The 22272-nt window shown below is 37.7% G+C and overlaps 2 protein-coding genes across 2 annotated transcripts in view; one reads left to right on the top strand and one right to left on the bottom strand.

Moving 5' to 3' along the window:
• The window catches only part of LOC103027572 (myosin-1B-like), a 31277-nt gene extending 24580 nt beyond the window's left edge, over positions 1 to 6697 (bottom strand). The window contains exons 1-10 of the mRNA XM_022673413.2: positions 6494 to 6697; positions 5383 to 5526; positions 4986 to 5142; positions 4850 to 4877; positions 3939 to 4047; positions 3765 to 3857; positions 3609 to 3672; positions 1739 to 1837; positions 1538 to 1641; positions 1302 to 1440 (exon numbers count right to left, since the gene is read on the bottom strand). Of these exons, the coding sequence (XP_022529134.1) occupies positions 1302 to 1440; positions 1538 to 1641; positions 1739 to 1837; positions 3609 to 3672; positions 3765 to 3857; positions 3939 to 4047; positions 4850 to 4877; positions 4986 to 5142; positions 5383 to 5526; positions 6494 to 6697 (1141 nt within the window). The remainder of the gene's footprint in view (positions 1 to 1301; positions 1441 to 1537; positions 1642 to 1738; positions 1838 to 3608; positions 3673 to 3764; positions 3858 to 3938; positions 4048 to 4849; positions 4878 to 4985; positions 5143 to 5382; positions 5527 to 6493) is intronic.
• A 7331-nt stretch (positions 6698 to 14028) lies between these two features.
• Positions 14029 to 22272, top strand: part of gas7a (growth arrest-specific 7a) — a 125407-nt gene continuing 117163 nt past the window's right edge. Inside the window, exon 1 of the mRNA XM_049467746.1 lies at positions 14029 to 14119. Coding sequence (XP_049323703.1) covers positions 14117 to 14119 — 3 coding nt within the window. The 5' untranslated portion in view covers positions 14029 to 14116. The remainder of the gene's footprint in view (positions 14120 to 22272) is intronic.

Raw genomic sequence — 22272 nt, 5'->3', positions numbered from 1 at the left:
GGAGGGCAAGAAATACATACTGTTCATATACTTTTGACAAGGCACTGTTTTTCTTCATAGTTTGGATGATTTTTCTATTAATGTACAATGCAGGATAGTGCTGTGCGATATGACGATAAATATCGTGGGGACAATAGAAAAGTGTTTATCGTGCTACTTACCTTCTATTGTCCCTATCGTTTCTACAGTAATTTCATCAATTATTCATGCAAATATGTAAAGTAGGCTACGATGAAATGTATTGGCGTGGTCACTTTGCATAAACTTGGTTTATATAAGTGACAATAAAGTAATCTTCGCAAAAAAAGCTTCATAATGTGGTTTTGCGCATGACGCTGCTTTACGTCATTTGAAAGCCGGCGGGCACACCAGGTTTGCGACATGTTTTACATTATTAAACTCATAAGAGCTGAACAATGGAGACGCATTGTTCTTTTGAAAAAATTAGCTACTGCATCTACCTCATCTGTTTTCATTTGATACATATATATATATTGCTGCACTAAAATGTAGTATTTTTTCATTTGTGAAAGTTGGGTTTAATGTCACTTTGAAATAAAGTTGGAAAAAAGTAAGCAATGATATTATTTTGTCATATTTTTCGACGAATAACTGAAAACATACTTAAATGTGGTATATCATGATATATATCGTTACCGTGATATTAAAAAATCTATATCGTGATATATGATTTTTCCCATATCGCCCAGCACTAATGCAGGATATTTAAAAATAATCAAAAACTACTGATTTAAGGTGTGTCTAAACTTTTGACTTTTGCCTGTATATAAACTTCTCTGTCAGTGTGCTCCTAGACTCACAATACAATAAACATTCATCTGTAGTTTAAGGGAGAAATTTATTCTTTAAACCAACATACGCAGTTTTTAATAAAATTCAGATTTTTACCTGTTTTCTTTCTTTATTTGGGATTTGTTCATTTTATGAGGACAATATGATTCAGTAAAATACTACAAACAGCAGCTAAACAATTTTGGACAATGTTGCAGCTCATTAATTAAGCATACAGCATTTTTGTTGCTGTACTAGTTTCCCCAAAAACACATTAATAAAGATTTCTGAGGAATATATTGGAAAATGACTAATGTGGATAATAATTAAGGCCTTTTAGCGTATAGAAGCCCACAGAAATCAGAGGAAAACTTACAATATATTATGCTGTGCTGCATTTTATTGATTTATTGATTGTAGCTAGGGGGCACCATTAGCAGCTTAAAGCATATTTAAACTACAGAAAGAGTAAGAGAATACTGTATATAAACTGAACTGTGTGTATTTACCCTCAGTGCCATCAGGCTCGCCCTGCTCCTCACGCTGCTTCTGCTTAAACTTCATATTCCCATAATGCATCACTGCTCCAGTCAGCTTGTAGATGCCGACCTTCTCGTCAGACGTAAAGCCCAGGATGTCGATGGCTTCCTGAAAGTAAAAAAAAGAAAAAGAAAAAAGATTGCAATCATTGCAAATGTTCAAATTGAGTAGCATGTAATTATTCAGGCCACTTATCTCCACTGACATCAGTAGCCACCAGCTCCTCTGCGTCGTCTATGCTCTTCACGCTAATCTCCCCTTGGCTGATGAAAGCAAAGTCGTATGGATTGGTGGTAATAAGGAGCATATCTGAAAGATAAGATAAGGACACATGTAAAGGTAATTATATATGTGTGTGTGTGTGTGATGCATTTGTGTTTTGTGTGTGTGTGTTTGGGAAGTGTACCTATGAGCTCGGGTTTCTTGTTGCAGGTCAGCTGGTAGAATATATGGTAACTCCTCTCAGCAGCCAGCTGAAACGTCACCCTGGACTTTTCAAGTAGGTCTGTGTTTAAAAAGTATACATATATAAATCTTGATGCAGAATAGACACAGTGATACTGGATACTGACAAATAAAACATCTGCAATAAATATCAAAAACCTTACCAACACATAAAACCCATGCTTTTGAAAATAGAAAAACTGTGTGTGAATATAATCCACAGCGGAGTGGTAGGTTACCATGCTCATTAACTAAGCAGATATAAAGAGGAAACCAAGACTTTTGCATTTGTTAAAGAGATGCACTGATTTAATTTCTACATTTCTCCAATTAAACCCCCCCCCCCCACCCTTCCAATACCCGTTACACCAACTGAGAGTGACATTTTAGGAGATGACAGAGTATACAGTCACAAAAAGTATGTAAACCTACATTTCCTATATATATAAAGCAGAAAATACAAAAAAATCAACATATACAACAAGTTGTAAGGTATTGTAGCAGTCTCTATATAGTATGTAGCAGTCATTTGTGATTCCTATGATAATTACTACAGGGCTGTCAAGTTTTGAAGTTTGGTGGGAGTAAGATTTCCCGGGGGGTTGTTCTTCTCGCCTGACACTCAGGCTGAAACTCCACCCTCTTTCACTAGGTCTGCCTAACAACAGAGCGATCTATATTCTGATTGGCTCAACGAGAGTATATTATAATATACAGCCGATGGATTGGCAAGCGTGAGAAATACCATGTGTAGCGTGTGAGCGTGTGAACTCGCTGAGGGGCGTGTGTCACACGCTCAAAGCGTGAGACTTGAGAACACTGATTACTATGTGGGGAAGTCTGACAGAGATTCAAAATACTCAATAAAAGATTTCAAATAAGAATCTAATTTTTCTGTTGATCCACACAAAGTATAATTCATTTTTGCCAACTTTAGAAAGAACATCATGTCTGTTAGCCGGGGTTTAAAAGAAGGCGGCTTGTGAGATTTCCATTGTATAATAATGTTCTACAACCCCTATTATTTAATGCTTAGTAGTAGTTTGATTGCTTGGTGCCAAATCGTCTGAAATAAAACATCTTGGCATCATACTGACTGCAAAAAATATTTTCTTTTACATGCGTTTTCTATACTGTCCAAATATTTTCAGATTTTAGATTATAGTTTGCACGTACTGTATATGTTTTGTTAGCCCACTATACCTGGACCAAAACGCTACTGGGTCAACAGGAATCCGTCTGACTCTCAGAAAGTGAAAAAAAACCTTCCATATTGGTGCATTTTGCACTTTGATAGCCTCACACTTCCCTTTATGTTGGTCCAAGACAAAAGCTGTATATTGTCAGTCAGTGGACTTTTGGTAATCTAATAAATACAGTAATAATATACTGTCAGCTCCACGTACACACTAGGGCTGCAACTAATGATTATTTTGGTAGTCGACTAATCTGACGATTATTTTTTTAATTAGTCGGTGATTATTTCTGCCATCTCTAAAAAAAATAGAAACAACAGAAAGGCATCTAAATGTTGTTTAAACATGGAAAGTATTGATATTTAGTGATTTAAAAAGTGATTTAATGTGTTTTGGAAACACAAACTAAGTTGATTGTAAACTGTGTGAGTGAGCTGTTTACCCATCTCCCATTGCGCTTCTGTCCCCAGCAGCACTTTGTGTAATGTGCTACTGTTACAAACTAACGATTAGTTGACAATGAAATTTGTGGTCGACAATTTTAAATAATTGACATTGACGATTATATCGACTAATCGTTGCAGCCCTAGTACACACTATAGAGTTTAAAATAGTGGAGAAAAGCCAGACACTCACAAGTTTCAATATCTGCTGACGCCAGTTTCCCCGATGTTCCAAAGTGGATCCGGATAAATTTGCCCTGGAGAGAAACAAGTGCTGGTGCGTTGGAAGTGTATTTTTGGAAGGAGGTACTGCACATTTCAAAGCTCCAAACTTTTAGTCTGCACTCACAAAGCGAGAGGAGTTATCGTTCCTCATAGTCTTGGCGTTCCCGAAAGCCTCCAGCAAAGGGTTGGCTTGGATGATCTGATCTTCCAAGGTGCCCTGAGAGAAAAGGCAGATGGTACTTCAGTAAAAAGACAAAACAAGTAAACAAAAACAGCACCAGTCTTTTCCAGTTCTCACCTTCATTTTGCTGACGCAATCTTTCTTCTTGTCTCCAGACACGGCAATTGTCGCAAAGTACTGGATGACACGTTTAGTGTTCACAGTCTTTCCTGCACCGGATTCTCCACTGCAGAAGACCAAACATATTTATGACAATGAAGCTGTGAAGAGGTAGGACTGGTATACAGTGAATAACTCTATTTAAATAATGTTCTAATCCATATTAAAGCAGCACTAGGTAGGATATCCTTGATTTTTGATCTTTTTAAAGAAGTAAAATTACAGCTTGAAACTCACTGCAGCGCTGCATTGAGGTGTAATAGGAGGAATAGCGGTGCTCTCGTGTCTCGTGTGCCGGAGATCCTCTGAGCTCAAACCAGACTCTGTAAGTTTTCCGAGGCGGCCGCAACCAACGCTCGCGAGAACTGCGACCTGCTTTCCGACCTTTAGTACTAACAGTTCTACTAGAACTACTGGTTCATTCTTTACAAACTAACATACAGACACTCTGGCAGAAGCTGGAAAGAGACCGAATATGTCTGTGAAAGACAGAAAACGAGAAAGAGGAACTAATCCGCCTGAAACATTTATTACACTCTACAACTGTAGGGGGAGACCACGAGCACAAAATCTCAATCCTACCTAGTGGAGCTTTAAGGCAAGAACTACTCAACTAAGTAAAGAAAAAAAAATACTTTAAGCCTTTAAAAACGCTATGATGAAACTGGCTCTCATCAGGACTGCCCCATGAAACCACAAGTTAACAACACCCCAGGTAAGAGCCACATAAATGATTTAGTATTCATTTGACTTCAGTATTAATTTACAATGTAGGACAAAAATAAAACAAACAAAACATTGAATGATGAGGCGTGTCAAAGTTTTAAATGCTATTGTATATATAAAATGTCTTAAGTATAAATTCTTACGTGATGAGGATAGACTGGTTCTCCCGATCTGCCAGACACACAGTAAAACATCACATTATTAAACCTCTCATACGCAGTATTTGTTATAAATTTTGTAAAAGCTTATTTCCAGACCTGATATCTAATATGATCATACCTGTCAGCATAAACTGATAAGCATTATCAGACAGGGCAAATATATGTGGAGGGACCTCCATCCGCTTCTTCCCCCTGTATGCGGACACCACCTCTGGGTTGTAGACCGGGAGCCACTTATAGGGGTTCACAGTCACACAGAACAGTCCAGAGTAGGTCTGTCAAATCAGAAAAAAATATCATGAACACCTTGTATTATTGTGATGAATCATTCATAAGTCTCCTGGGTTCCCCCTATAGCTGGAAAATGTACATCCGATTTTGAGCCACCACTAGAGGACACGCTTTACACATGCATTTCTGGGCAAACTCAGAGATGTCAGTGGAGCATTAAATGCTGTTTTAAGTAATGTAATGTTTCTTTTTGGATTTGTAAATTATATAACATGTATACTCACATAGATCATCCATGCTTCGTAGCGCTCTTTGAGGTTAAACAGCACGCATGGTTCATTGAGGTGGGTCATCATGACCATGTCCTCAATCTTATCAAACTTTGGAGGATTCATTGGAAAGACTTGGTCCTCCTTGACAGTCACTGTCTGACATGTTAAAAAAAAATAATATATTATACATTGTACTATTCTACAGAGTACCAAATAAAGAGTAACACAATTCTTAAAATTCTTAAAGACTATTTCAACCACAAAAATATATAACAGGCAGCATAGAAATACACAGTGCAAGTCTTTTATGAAAAAATCACAGAATCTTCCCATTCAGTGCCCCTACAAACACTACTAAAAATTCATTGTTTCTTACTAAATAGAAATCCCAAAGAAAAAAACAACAAAACTTTATTGGAGCAATTACTTTTTACTAAAAAAAGCTTGTTATAAAGAAAAGGGCCATAATACCACTTCCGTTTCTGAATCAGTTTCTCTGATTTTGCTATTTATAGGTATAGGTTTGAGTAAAATGAACATCGTTGTTTTATTCTATAAACTACAGACAACATTTCTCCCAAATTTCAAATACAAATATTGTCATTTAGAGCATTTATTTGCAGAAAATGAGAAATGTCTGAAATAGTTCAGAAATCATTATTTGGTGGAATAACGCTGTTTTTTATGCATCTTTTTATGCACAGTTTTCATGCATCTTGGCATGTTCTCCTCCACCAGTCTTACACAAAAATTCAAGCAGTTCAGCTTGGTTTGATGGCTTGTGATCAACCTTACTCAAAATTAAAGAAACTCATAATTTTTAGATGGTCTCTTTTTTATCATTGAAAATACTACCTTTGTTTTTTTGTTTTTTTTTGCTGGTAATTTCTCATGAACCCTCTGTTTCTATGAACCATTTCAATTTGGAGGCCATGTAGCCCTAACACTTCACCCTACCCCTCTATTCCAACAAGGACCAACACACCCTACCTCTGGGCATAAACATGAAAAACAGAAAGCTAGGGATAAAAGGAAGGGGCGAGGGGTGAGAAATGTGATTGGTTCTTGGATTGGAGTGCTGTATGTATTTAGTTCAATTCACAGCTGTGTGCTGCTGACTTACTCTGCCATCCTGAGTGTCCACCACTGCTTTCCCCCCCTCTTTGCTCTGAATAATCCCCTTCACGTACAGCTCCTTGTCGTCGCAGACGAAGCAGGCTGTTCTGCCGTCGAAGGGCCGGCTCTGCTCCTCAATCCTCTCCTTCTCGGTCTTGCGGAGGTACGGGGCAGCCTCCCCGAAGATAGCCATCTCCGCATCAGTGCTCATCTTGAGCCTCTTCACTAGAGCTCTGGGACAAGAGCAGAAATGTTAAAAAACACATATACTACAGGATATATACTACAGTTTCACCTGATATACCGTATAGTTTAGGACACATCTCACCTTGATCCTATTAGAAGATTTATAAAGGTTTGTAGAGATCACCTTTGAGAGAAAGTGTAAACAAGGAAAAGGATTTTTAGAGTGATACCACAGAAACAGGGGTGTCCAATCTTAGCAGCAATGGGCTGATTCAGAGGCTTGCAAAAGTATTCATACCACTTGAACTTCCACATTTTGTCACCTTACAACCACAAACGTAAATTTGTATTTTTTTTAGAGATTTTAAGTGATAGACAAACACAAAGTATTGGCTTTCAATTTTTTTAACAAAGTGAAATCTGAAAAGTGTGATGTGCCAAAGTATTCATCCCCCCTATATCAATACTCTGTTAGACTCTATTAGGTCTATTAGACTTATTATAATGCATTCATAAGGCATTATAAACCTGGCTATACATATATATAAAAATGCAATACCCATTATAGCCATGTTTATGATGTATTATAAATTGTAATCATAATAATATTCCGCATTATGCATTATGATCACAAACTTATAATGCATAATAAACATGGCTATGATGGGTTATACATTTTTATAAATATGTACAGTATAGCCATGTATAAAATGCCTTATGAATGCATTATAATGTGTTATGAGTCTGTTTATAGAGTCTTATAGAGATGACATTCACAGAAAGTGTTATTGAAATTTTGTCTTAAGAATAATTAATGATTATATAAAATACAGCTCTTATAAAATACAGTCTTTTTTTAATAAAAGACCACTAAAAAACGGTGAGTGTCTTTGATTTTACCAAATTGAAAACCTCTAGAATATAATCAAGAGGAAGATGGATGATCACAAGCCATCAAACCAAACTGAACTGCTTGAAGTTATCCAAAAGCAGTGTGTAAGACTGGTGGAGGAGAACATGCCAAGACCCATGAAAACTAAGATAAAAAAGCTCTGCATCTTTTTTTTTTTCAGCCATTTCTCATTTTCTGCAAATAAATGCTCTAAATGACAATGTTGTTATTTGGAATTTGGGAGAAATGTTATCTGTAGTTAACAGAATAAAAACACAATGTTCATTTTACTATAAATAGCAAAATCAGAAAAACTGATTCAGAAAATGAAGTGGTCTCTTAATTTTTTCCAGAGCTGTATAAGGCCCATTGTTTAAACTCCCTTTGTAGCGCTGTTATTTTTAAAGGTATAAGTGAGAGAGAGTATAGACTTACCTTTCGGGTCTCGAAGATGAATCATCGCCCCCCTCTGCTGCTGCTTTTATACAGAGCCATTGTCCTTGCTGAAGCATCCTCAGATCTATACATGGGCATGTATTGTTTGGGCAGCGCCAACCTGTTCACAGACTCTCTAAGACACAGAAGGAAGAGTTATATTTAGCTCTGCGCACTATAAAATCAACTAATCCACATCAATATAAATGTCTCCACACTGCAATGTCACGCACTGGGGAGATGTGTAAACACCATCTGGTATTGTTATGCTGCTGCTTGGGTTAGATTTCTCCAAACTGCTGAGATGCTTAAATAGAACGCATTTAGTGCTTCTGTTGTTTAGTGGGTGACAGTAGCCTCCTCAACTGTTGACTGTTGTCAGGGTTTTAATCAGTCAGTGGCACACCTGTGTTTTTAATATCAGAGTTTCATCATTATCCAATGACTATTAAGCAATGTTAAATAAAGGTTGTTTTAAGGTTGTTTTTCCATTATTGACCTTAGAAGATGTAATGCAACCAAAAAAGTATTGTTTATGTAAGGTTTTTTGCTATCAGAATAGTTTATTAAAATGTTGACATTTTAAATCTAGAATTTACTAACCTAGTTGGAAAACTAGCCTCATATTATATGTTTATTACCCCTCTATTACATAATCTTTAGGTTATTACACAATTCCCTACTATATATTATTTTATGTATGTTTTTTTATTTTTTATATATAATGTGACATGGCATATCTACATGTAATACATTGAGGCATACAAGCTTACATTTTCATTTGCTGCTTTTGGACAACATTATGTGGGTAGATCACTTTTGTTAGGGCCATCATGATAAAGCAGTGATGAGTCATATTAATCTGCTGAAAAAAACAATAAAATAAAAAAATCCTGAGGACAAAATCTCCAAAATAGTGGTGTAATTTTTATTTTTTCTCCCCAAAAATGTAATTTATACAATACTTTTTTAAACTGAATTTATTCTTTGTGTTTTCAATGTTAGAATTCCATCATTATCAAATGACTATTAGGCAATGTTAAATAAAGGTTTTTTCCACTATTGACCCCTGGAATTTTTTAAAATTTGTTTAAAAAAATAGTAGTGAAATCAGCATTGATTCGCTTTTTTAATTAAACCATAATTCAATATTAATTCAACTTTTATCATTTCACTGATGCACTGACTGGGATGGTTTAGATCCAGACAGAAACCACCTTTTTTGGTTCTTTTTTTCCAAAAAACATTGGATCAAAGTTCTGGACCAAACAAGTTATAAATGGAAAAAATTTAAATCTAGAATTTACTGACCTAGTTGGAAACCTAGCCTCATATTTCCTTTATGGCATGATCTTTAGGTTATTACACAATTCCCTACCATATATTACTTTTTATGTATGTTTTTTGTTGTATTTTTTATATATGCGACATGGCATTCACTTTTGTTAGGGCCATCATGATAAAGCAGTTGTGAGTCATATTAATCTGCTGAAAAAAAAATTGAAAAAAAGAATTTTTTTTTCTTTTTCTTTTTTCTCCACAAAAATATAATTTCTACAACACTTTTCTAACTAAATTCAGTTATTGCACTTGTGGACTAGTCTGTCCATGCTAGCCCTGTTTAATTTTTGCCCTTCTATTTTTGTAAATGGGTAAAAGTGGGGTCTAAACAGGGATTTAGGAAGGTTTGTTTTGATTGGGTTTAAGTCAGGGTGCGGGTCAGCAGGGACGGAAATGCTCCCAATCCGCCAAAAGTCCCGACTCGAGCGCAGCTGTTGGACCCGTGCCGTGTTGAAATGACTGGGATGAGCCGAGGTCTGAGATGAGTACAGTGCAGTACAGTGCCAGGGCTGCTGTCTGGGATCACGACCCCATCATTTCAGCGTGTCTAATTTAGATACGTGCCCAGTGCAAAAGAGCAGCAATCACCGCTACGGCTGTTCTCACCTTCAGTTCCAGCGCTAGTCTGTGTTAATTAAAGCAGTCCTCCAGCTTGCACAGCCACACAATGTCACAGCAAGGTGAGCTTATAACAAGGGCGGCTTACTTTTCATTGTTATGTGCGGCTTTGCCAAGAGGAAGCACATCCTCCTCCTCACTTTAGTGTCTGTGTGGGTCTGTGCTCTTGTTTCCACACACCTCCCAAAAAACGGTGGGTGAATGGGTTGTGCTTAACTGCTCCAGCTGGTGCCTTGGAGCTTTGTCCAGGGATATTTTGGCATGTGCCTACTTCAAAATGTGAAACTTATATATTATATAGATGTATTACACAAAGAGTGATCTATTTAAGCGTTTATTTCTTTTATTGTTGATGATTGTGGTTGGTTTACAGCCAACGAAAACCCAAAAAATCACTGTTTCAGACAATTAGAATATTATATAAGACCAATTGGTACTTTTGGCAGTGTGGGCAGTGTGCCAAGTCCTGCTGGAAAATGAAATCTGCATCTCCATAAAAGTTGCCAGCAGAGGGAAGCATGAGGTGCTGTAAGATTTTTTGGGTAAACACTTCACAGACTTTGGACTTGATAAAACACAGTGGATCAACACCAGCAGATGACATGCCTCTCCAAACCATCACTGATTGTGGAAACTTCAGACTAGACCTCAAGCAGTTTGGACTGTGTGTCTCTCCACTCTTCCTCCAGACTCTGCTCCCTTGATTTCCAAATGAAATGTAAAATTTACTGATGATCAGTGATGGTTTGTTTGGAGAGACATGTCATCTGCTGGTGTTGATCCACTGTGTTTTATCAAGTCTAAAGTCAGTGCAGTGTTTTCCCATGAAAATCTTACAGCACTTCATGCTTCCCTCTGCTGACAACTTTTATGGAGATGCAGATTTCATTTTCCAGCAGGAATTGGCACACTGCGCACACTGCCAGAATCAGAATCCCTTTATTTCGCCATGTATGTTACACATATATGACATTTAGCAATTACACAGATTATTGACAAACATTACGAAAGCTATGAAAGAAGCAACAATAAATAGAATAAGAATATATTTAAAAGTACTAAAGGAATAAAGAGATAAATAAAATAAAATAAAATGAAATGAAATAAAATAAAATCAGTACTGTGCATATATGAATATTATTGTATCCAAATATTGGATATTTGGATACAATAGAGGTAAGTTTATGTTGAATATTGTTTAATGAAAGTTGCAGATGATGTTTACATTACGGAAGTACATCTGTACAGCTGTGCAAATAAGCAAAGTGCAAGTGAGCAAATTGTAAATCCAGTCAGTGCAGTTCAGTGAGTGACGTTTGGAGACTCTGAGGCCAAAAGTACAAATTTGTGTTATATAATATTCTAATTTTCTGAGACACTGATTTTTTGGGGGCTTAAAATAGATCACTCTGTCTGTAATACATCTATATCATATATGAGTTTCACATTTTGAACTGAAATACTGAAATAAAGTAACTTTTCAATGATGTTTCTATTTTTTTTCATCCATTCATTTATGGTCATATATTGTATGATTTTTTTATATTGTAATTATTAATATATAAGTGTTTATTAATCATTGAATCAACCTTTATTTAAACTCAGAGTACCCTTTATTTACGTGATACCATATTTATTCAGGTGTCATTGAAAGTATTAATTAATGAAACTGTCTCACTTCACAAACAGCTTCATTCTAAACAGGCACATCTGTTGCTGTGACAACTTCATCTTTGCGCTCGTCACGAGGGAGGGACCTGTCATTCACGCTGGAAGCTCATGCAGTTATGATGTGTCCTGCGTTTTCTTCTATTTTCTTCTGGTGATGCGTGTGGATGGCGAGGCACCGCTCGTGTAGAAGATAGACGTCTCAGTGAATTCTTATCTACAGTGAGCTTCAGCACTCACATTCTGAGAGACAGTGACAGCATGGTTTTCTGTAGGCCAGCGGGGGGTGAGACAGGGGGTAAGACAGGGGTAAAACAGGGGGTTTACGGTGATCTCTGTGCAGAGGGTAGAGAAGGTAAACACTGCAGCTGCATTGCTTTGTCATATATACCTTAAACACATGCAGATTTTATAATGTAAAGCCCAGAGCAAGACTATTACTTAATTTATTTATTATGCAGTTTAATTTGACAGCTTACACTGCATGACAGCTTTGGCTGACCTGTTTAACAAATTACCCCACACCGTCATGGAGAATGTCAAGAAGAATTTGTGTAAAGAAATGTTATGTTTATTTTATGTTACACTGGAGGAACAGATTTGATTTATTTTGGCATATAGTGTTTGTTGTACAATTTGTCATACGGTTTTGCTCAGTTTTTCGGTATCACTTTAAAATAAGACTACCTTTATAAAGGGTTTATAAATGGTAAATCATTAATAATCAGTTATAACACATACGTAGAAAGGGCAACAATATAGATGGCTGTGGGTTCACTATTTGGCAATCATTGTTGCCATTTTTACATATGTGTTATTACTGATTATTAATAATATATTTTAGGCATTTACAACCTAATTAGTAACCATTAATAAACTTACTGTAATTAACAACTTATATACCCTTTATGAAAGTAGTCTTATTTTAAAGTGGTACCAGTTTTTCTTCTCAGTTCTAAAATAATTATATATCTATCAAAAAAACCCTTTAAGAACAAAAAAGCATGTTGTAGTCTCAATTAAGGCCGTTAATCCTCTCAGCTTTAGGATATTTAGTCCAGATAATTTTGTTTAACTGCACTTAACTTGTAAACTACTGTATTTATTTTAGATGTTATCAGTTGCCTTGCATGGGTTCAAGTCCCTATCCAAGTTTTCTCCCTGTGTACATGTGGGTTTAGTGGATAACACCACCCCTTGACAGTGAGCTACCTGGGTTAGCTGCTAATGCTAATGCTGCTGCACCCAGCCTTAGTGGAAATCTGGAAATCTAAGCTTGCTAAATAAACAGTTTTGTTTACTTATCTTAGCTTAGCTTTACAGGTCGTGCTGCTGGCTGGTGAATTAGAAGGAAAACATGGCGACACCCCTGTTCCTTACTAGTGTTGCATGGTGCACTTTATAATCCGGTGCGCCTTATAGTGTGAAAAATATGGTAGTTTCATCTACCTTTCTCTTTTCTCTTATCTCCCTGTCTTACTTTTTTTTTCTTCTTCCTCTTGTCAGGTGCAACCCCAGACTGCATTTAAGGGAGGATGGGTCCTCGGTAGGACTGTCCTAGAAAGACTCCTTCTCAGTAGCCTGTTGGCCCCACATATGAGTGAGAAAACATTGTGCTTGTGCTTAAATTATAGGAGGCTTTATTTTAGCTTTTTCACCATGTTCACCCTATTTTTAAAGTGCTGTTTCTTTCCCTTTGCACTGAACCATGAAGGATACATCAGCTGCGTCCCCAAAATCAGTCTGAATGTCAAAGCCCAGGCTTTGAAACACAGCTATAGTCTTATCGAACATCTCCACACAGTCATGTTCAGATCCAAGCCTCTGTCTTGCCTGTTCCCAGCAGATGGACTGACTCTATGCATAGAGAGCTGTCTGCTGTGGGAGCTTCATGCTGCCTCATTTACTCTGCATTCCCAAGACAGTGCTTTGTGTCTGTGCTCATCTGCTCTCTTAGCGCTCTGTTCTTGGAGGTAGTAAGAATAGCTGAGCAGTCCTCACTGTCTGACGTGCTGCCGTTACACGCAGAGACGGGGAGAGACGGGGGAGAGCCGGGGCGAGGAAAGCTCCTCACAGGGTCTCACAGAGTCAGGCAGCACAACACTGGCCTTGTTGAGGGAAAAAAAGTGTCATTTCTCCATTTTCTCCATCTGCACAGTGTCAGGCATTGTGCTGCCCGTCGTCTCTAAGAGCCCAATAGTCCACGGACACACTCTTAACCCACTTACACTCAGAACTCCTAAACAAAGCCTTTCAGAAAGTTCCCGAGGCTGGGGAAGACGGGGTGAGGGTTCATGTCTGTTCATTCTTTCCACATCCTTGGATTCTGACCCTGGGATTCGTGTCGTTTTGTGCTGAGGGGTGTTTCCTTGGGGAGGTTTCTCTCTAGGGCTGCATGTTAGATGCACTCAGGACTCTTATGTTCTTCATCCAGATTTCTCTTATCTGATTTTCTTGTTTGGAAAAGACTGATCTGAAGATCTGGAGCACATGGTAAGAGCTTTGTTTTGTATTGTTTAGTCTCATCATGACTTTCATGACTTTCAGTGTCATTGAGAATCCGCTATTTCAGTCACTAAGAATTTGTCATGCTTGGCATTGTGTCTGCTGTGTATGTGGTATGTGTATGCTACAGTCTTCTGGATGGAAATTTATGTACTAATGCAACATTATTACTTATTAAGACAATATGGTACACATAAGATGTACTATATGTACTGAATCTTTATAGAAACCCCATCTGATTGATACATTTAGACATGTGTGTGTATGTCTATGTGTCTGTAATAAACACTGTTTCTAGATCAAGTCAACATAACAGCTCATTCACTTTAAAGGTCCAGAACTTTCCAGCGCTGCCACATAACACACACAGAAAAACTAAAGCAGATTTGAGTTGCATTGAAACAGAAATGACAGATGTCCATGTATCAATTAATGAAACAATGTGGAAGACTACAGCAGCAGTAAAAGTTTACACTGTGTATGTGTGGAGCCTACTCTCCCTCCTCTGTGTGAGCACACCTGGTAAAAAGCAACATTTTATCATCAGTAGATGAAAATAAACTCAACAGCAATATCGAAGGTGGCAAAACCGATCAGTGTCTTGTTCTTTTATTGTATGAGAAGTCAATAACATATTTATAATAACAGGCCTATTCTTAGTTCTTCTGCTCTTTAGAATGCACCTGTTTTGAACGCAGAAATGAAGGACCCTATTTACACCTGGTATTTCCATGGGTCTTGAATATCAGGATTGTACCTGGATAAGGCCAAGCCAAAAACATACTTGTGAAAGCACCTAAAACACATGCAAAACGGATTCAAATGAAATTAAACTTAAATAAAACGTTTCGGGAGGTGGTCTGATCTCTTTGAGGCACATTTGTGAACATAAACTCCTCCCAGTGTAAATTGAACACCAGTAATACTTGCTGCACAATAAGCCTACCTACTAAACTACCTAGTTTAAATGCAATAAAACGACCAGTTGTAAACGTATGTCAAACAGTTGCCAAGGTTTTGGCATGACCTCCCCAGTCCACTAACTTAAACCCCAACTAGAGAGGAACGAGTGAACCTCAGAATTTGAAGAAACTTCCTGTGTGGAGCAATGGCCTCAGATCTCTTGTCATATTTCTAATCTAGTCTAATATAAAATATTAAATTGTAAAATTTTAAATCGTCTCTATCTGTCTCTACCACTGGTTGATCCACTCTTAAATGTAGGTCAATGCTGCGGAAAAGAATGATCTCTTCCTCCATTTCTAGGGATTTATTTCTTTTATGCTGATCCAAGATTTCTTCCCCCTTCAGGGATCTTAAACTAACCGTTAAAATAGAAACTCCATGACTGATCCCAGATTAATGAGGGTAGGAACATTCTTCCAGCATCCGGCATTCCGGAGCTCAACCTCAGGCAGGAATTGACTGGGAAGATCCAAAGATTCACAATGTGAGAACTTGGTCTGCAGCTCCAGTTAATCCATTCCCGACAGTGTGAACTCAGAGAGGCCAGGGGTTGCATGTATCTGTACTCTGCACTGATAAAGTGTATTCCTTAAATTCTTCTCTTTCTCCAGTGTTCCAAGTTGCTGTCAGATCTTCAGTGCTCTTTGGTCACTTTCTTGTCATGAGTGCATTAGCCAGACACAGTTTACAACATAGTAAAGACATGGGAAAACAAATAGAAACGAGTTGTCCCCCTGTCACAGGGGGACGTAGGGCCCTCGCACAACAGCGCAAATCGTACCGGGCCAAACCGAGAAACCGGTAAAAGTAATTTTGAGGTCTTATTGCGTGTGCCAATTTTCAAGAGTTTTCTATCCTGTTAAACACGTGAAATATCCATTTAAAATACAGGTGGCGCTATGGCGCTGTTAAAATACATGTATTTGAAATTCTAATTCTACATCAAACAACAGCCTTAGATAAGCAGGCTGGTCAAATTTTGTGAGTTTTTCTCCGTTATAACCTCCTCAAAACACCTGGCATTACCTAGGTTTTCACCTCGTGTTTTGATGTGGGATCTCAAAAATTCAACCATCTGCCATTTCGTCCTCGTTTGAGATATCGACTATTCCTTCACAATTTATCATCAGATATGTTCAATGTTTATTTTTACCAAATACCAAGAGAATTCATCAAATTTGCTAGGAGTAGTTTGACAATGTACACAAAAAATGTGTGTAAAATGCAGATATTTCAAAATGGCCGACTTCCTGTTGGGCGGAGTCAGTCCTACCAATGCTGAAAATGTGTGTAATGATGTCTTTTGTGTTTTTGCCAAGTTTCATGAATTTTCAATAATCTGTTTTCTGACCATGTCATGGTTTCACTTTGGTTTAGTGTTGCGTCGCTAGTGACTCAATTGCTCGCCATTGGGTCACCGTTTTACCGATCAACTAATCCTTTGGCAATTATCATCAAATATGTCTGTTGTTCATTTACAGCGAAATAAGAGGTAATCTGACAAAGACTTTAGGAGCAGTTTAAATTAGTTTGTGAAAAATGTGTAAAAATATTACAAATTCCAATATGGCCGACTTCCTGTTGGGCGGAGCTAATACAAGCCAATTGCAAATATGTGCAGGGTCATACTATCTACGATCCTACCAAAATTGGAGAAGATTAGACAAATTTTGACACATCCACAGCTAATTTATTAAACAAACGAATTAGGGGGCGCTGTAGAGTCTGCTAGCTATACATGAAAAAATTGTCAAAATATTTGTAAAGTGTTTTTAGGTCTTATGCAATCTGTCAATTTTCAAGAGGTTTTGAGCATTCCCGTAATGTCAAATATGCATTGAAACCTAGGTGGCGCTATAGAGCCAATGAAATACGTATACAAGAAATTTTAATTTCCGATGAAAGTACTGCTTAATTCAAGCAGGCCTGTAAATTTTCGAGAGTTTTCAACCTTTTTAACCTCCTCAAACACCTACTAACACCAGAATGTATTCACTTCCTGTTTTAATGGGGCATCTCAAGCAGTTCAACTGTCCGCCATTTCGTCCTCGTTTAAGATATCGACTATTCTTTCGCAATTTTTCATCACGGATGGTAGTAGTTTTTTGCTGACAAATATCAAGAGTATTCAACAAATTCCCTAGGAGGAGTTCGACAAAGTATGCAAAAAATGTGTGTAAAATGCACATATTTCAAAATGGCCGACTTCCTGTTGGGCGGAGTCAATCATTCCAATACTAAAAACGTGTCTTATGATGTCTCTTGTGTTTTTACCAAGTTTCATGATTTTTCAATAATCTGTTTTATGACTGTGTCATGGTTTCACTTTGGTCTAGTGTTGCGTCTCCATTAAATTAATTGTCCGCCATTATGTCATCGTTTCAGCTATCGACTATTCCTTCGCAATTTATCACCATGTATGTCTGGAGCCTATCCATACCAAATTTAGAGGTAATATGACAAAGACTCTAGGAGGAGTTTGAATGAGTTCGTGAAAAATGTGTAAAAATTCCACAAATTTCAAAATGGCCGACTTCCTGTTGGGCGGAGCTAGTACAAGCAAATGGGTAATATGTGCGGGATGATAGTTTCTATGTTGTTGCCAAAAATCGAGAATATTGGAGAAATTTTGAGACAGCTACAGCTAATTTAATGGCCTAAACAAAATAGGCAGCGCTGTAGAGTCCTCTAGCTACACATGAGAAAAACGACAAAATATTCCTAAATCATTTCAAAGACTTATTGAATCTGCCAATCATCAAGAGGCTGAGAGCTTTTCATAAATATGATATAAAATAGGTGGCGCTAGAGAGCTGATGAAAGACGAATTTACAAAATTCCAACTTACGGTCAAAGTATGGCCAAGGCCAAATAGCTCTGTAAAATTTTAGGAGTTTTCAAACATCCTAACCACTCCGAAACCCAGCGGGAAACTTTTTATTTTGCAACTTCCTGTCAAAATGGCCGACTTCCTGTTGGGCGGAGTCAAATAAAACCTAGTGATTCCTGTTGTTTATGAGGAGGTCAATGAGCGTACCAAAGTTGGTGCACGTTGGACAAACTTCATCCCGGCCACTGCCGACGTTTGGGGGCGCTATAGAGCTCCTGAACAACGCCAAAGTCCAGCCTCTATGGAACTTTAAAATTTTCGCCGAGCTTGAGGCCTGTGCCAAAATGCGTGAGTTTTCGAGTATCGGAAATGCCTCAAAAATGGACGCAAAGAGGCAGAATAATAATAATAATAATAATAATAACGAGTTGTCCCCCTGTCACAGGGGGACGTAGGGCCCTCGCACAACAGCGCAAATCGTACCGGGCCAAACCGAGAAACCGGTAAAAGTAATTTTAAGGTCTTATTGAGTGTGCCAATTTTCAAGAGTTTTCTATCCTGTTAAACACGTGAAAAATCCATTTAAAATACAGGTGGCGCTATGGCGCTGTTAAAATACATGTATTTGAAATTCTAATTCTACATCAAACCACAGCCTTAGATAAGCAGGCTGGTCAAATTTTGTGAGTTTTTCTCCGTTATAACCTCCTCAAAACACCTGGCATTACCTAGGTTTTCACCTCCTGTTTTGATGTGGGATCTCAAAAATTCAACCATCTGCCATTTCGTCCTCGTTTGAGATATCGACTATTCCTTCACAATTTATCATCAGATATGTTCAATGTTTATTTTTACCAAATACCAAGAGAATTCAACAAATTTGCTAGGAGTAGTTTGACAATGTACACAAAAAATGTGTGTAAAATGCAGATATTTCAAAATGGCAGACTTCCTGTTGGGCGGAGTCAGTCTTACCAATGCTGAAAATGTGTGTAATGATGTCTTTTGTGTTTTTGCCAAGTTTCATGAATTTTCAATAATCTGTTTTCTGACCATGTCATGGTTTCACTTTGGTTTAGTGTTGCGTCTCTAGTGACTCAATTGCTCGCCATTGGGTCACCGTTTTACCGATCAACTAATCCTTTGGCAATTATCATCAAATATGTCTGTTGTTTATTTACAGCGAAATAAGAGGTAATCTGACAAAGACTTTAGGAGCAGTTTAAATTAGTTTGTGAAAAATTTGTAAAAATATTACAAATTCCAATATGGCCGACTTCCTGTTGGGCGGAGCTAATACAAGCCAATTGCAAATATGTGCAGGGTCATACTATCTACGATCCTACCAAAATTTGAGAAGATTAGACAAACTTTTACACATCCACAGCTAATTTATTAAACAAACGAATTAGGGGGCGCTGTAGAGTCTGCTAGCAATACATGAAAAAATTGTCAAAATATTTGTAAAGTGTTTTTAGGTCTTATGCAATCTGTCAATTTTCAAGAGGTTTTGAGCATTCCCGTAATGTCAAATATGCATTGAAACCTAGGTGGCGCTATAGAGCCAATGAAATACGTATACAAGAAATTTTAATTTCAGATGAAAGTACTGCTTAATTCAAGCAGGCCTGTAAATTTTCGAGAGTTTTCAACCTTTTTAACCTCCTCAAACACCTACTAACACCAGAATGTATTCACTTCCTGTTTTAATGGGGCATCTCAAGCAGTTCAACTGTCCGCCATTTCGTCCTCGTTTAAGATATCGACTATTCCTTCGCAATTTATCATCACGGATGGTAGTAGTTTTTTGCTGACAAATATCAAGAGTATTCAACAAATTCCCTAGGAGGAGTTCGACAAAGTATGCAAAAAATGTGTGTAAAATGCACATATTTCAAAATGGCCGACTTCCTGTTGGGCGGAGTCAATCATTCCAATACTAAAAACGTGTCTTATGATGTCTCTTGTGTTTTTACCAAGTTTCATGATTTTTCAATCATCTGTTTTATGACCGTGTCATGGTTTCACTTTGGTCTAGTGTTGCGTCTCCATTAAATTAATTGTCCGCCATTACGTCATCGTTTCAGCTATCGACTATTCCTTCGCAATTTATCACCATGTATGTCTGGAGCCTATCCACACCAAATTTAGAGGTAATATGACAAAGACTCTAGGAGGAGTTTGAATGAGTTCGTGAAAAATGTGTAAAAATTCCACAAATTTCAAAATGGCCGACTTCCTGTTGGGCAGAGCTAGTACAAGCCAATGGGTAATATGTGCGGGATGATAGTTTCTATGTTGTTGCCAAAAATCGAGAATATTGGAGAAATTTTGAGACAGCTACAGCTAATTTAATGGCCTAAACAAAATAGGGGGCGCTGTAGAGTCCTCTAGCTACACATGAGAAAAACGACAAAATATTCCTAAATCATTTCAAAGACTTATTGAATCTGCCAATTATCAAGAGGCTGAGAGCTTTTCATAAATATGATATAAAATAGGTGGCGCTAGAGAGCTGATGAAAGACGAATTTACGAAATTCCAACTTATGGTCAAAGTGTGGCCTAAGCCAAATAGCTCTGTAAAATTTTAGGAGTTTTCAAACATCCTAACCCCTCCGAAACCCAGCGGGAAACTTTTTATTTTGCAACTTCCTGTCAAAATGGCCGACTTCCTGTTGGGCGGAGTCAAATAAAACCTAGTGATTCTTGTTGTTTATGAGGAGGTCAATGAGCGTACCAAAGTTGGTGCACGTTGGACAAACTTCATCCCGGCCACTGCCGACGTTTGGGGGCGCTATAGAGCTCCTGAACAACGCCAAAGTCCAGCCTCTATGGAACTTTAAAATTTTCGCCGAGCTTGAGGTCTGTGCCAAAATGCGTGAGTTTTCGAGTATCGGAAATGCCTCAAAAATGGACGCAAAGAGGCAGAATAATAATAATAATAATAATAACGAGTTGTCCCCCTGTCACAGGGGGACGTAGGGCCCTCGCACAACAGCGCAAATCGTACCGTGCCAAACCGAGAATCCGGTAAAAGTAATTTTGAGGTCTTATTGAGTGTGCCAATTTTCAAGAGTTTTCTATCCTGTTAAACATGTGAAATATCCATTTAAAATACAGCTGGCGCTATGGCGCTGTTAAAATACATGTTTTTGAAATTCTAATTCTACATCAAACAACAGCCTTAGATAAGCAGGCTGGTCAAATTTTGTGAGTTTTTCTCCGTTATAACCTCCTCAAAACACCTGGCATTACCTAGGTTTTCACCTCCTGTTTTGATGTGGGATCTCAAAAATTCAACCATCTGCCATTTCGTCCTCGTTTGAGATATCGACTATTCCTTCACAATTTATCATCAGATATGTTCAATGTTTATTTTTACCAAATACCAAGAGAATTCATCAAATTTGCTAGGAGTAGTTTGACAATGTACACAAAAAATGTGTGTAAAATGCAGATATTTCAAAATGGCCGACTTCCTGTTGGGCGGAGTCAGTCCTACCAATACTGAAAATGTGTGTAATGATGTCTTTTGTGTTTTTGCCAAGTTTCATGAATTTTCAATAATCTGTTTTCTGACCATGTCATGGTTTCACTTTGGTTTAGTGTTGCGTCTCTAGTGACTCAATTGCTCGCCATTGGGTCACCGTTTTACCGATCAACTAATCCTTTGGCAATTATCATCAAATATGTCTGTTGTTCATTTACAGCGAAATAAGAGGTAATCTGACAAAGACTTTAGGAGCAGTTTAAATTAGTTTGTGAAAAATTTGTAAAAATATTACAAATTTCAATATGGCCGACTTCCTGTTGGGCGGAGCTAATACAAGCCAATTGCAAATATGTGCAGGGTCATACTATCTACGATCCTACCAAAATTTGAGAAGATTAGACAAATTTTGACACATCCACAGCTAATTTATTAAACAAACGAATTAGGGGGCGCTGTAGAGTCTGCTAGCTATACATGAAAAAATTGTCAAAATATTTGTAAAGTGTTTTTAGGCCTTATGCAATCTGTCAATTTTCAAGAGGTTTTGAGCATTCCCGTAATGTCAAATATGCATTGAAACCTAGGTGGCGCTATAGAGCCAATGAAATACGTATACAAGAAATTTTAATTTCAGATGAAAGTACTGCTTAATTCAAGCAGACCTGTAAATTTTCGAGAGTTTTCAACCTTTTTAACCTCCTCAAACACCTACTAACACCAGAATGTATTCACTTCCTGTTTTAATGGGGCATCTCAAGCAGTTCAACTGTCTGCCATTTCGTCCTCGTTTAAGATATCGACTATTCCTTCGCAATTTATCATCACGGATGGTAGTAGTTTTTTGCTGACA

This window comes from Astyanax mexicanus, chromosome 19 (assembly GCF_023375975.1).
Source record: "Astyanax mexicanus isolate ESR-SI-001 chromosome 19, AstMex3_surface, whole genome shotgun sequence".
NCBI lineage: Eukaryota > Metazoa > Chordata > Actinopteri > Characiformes > Acestrorhamphidae > Astyanax > Astyanax mexicanus.
Note: the sequence above shows the minus strand (reverse complement) of the source record. Positions and strands in the feature narration are given on the sequence as shown.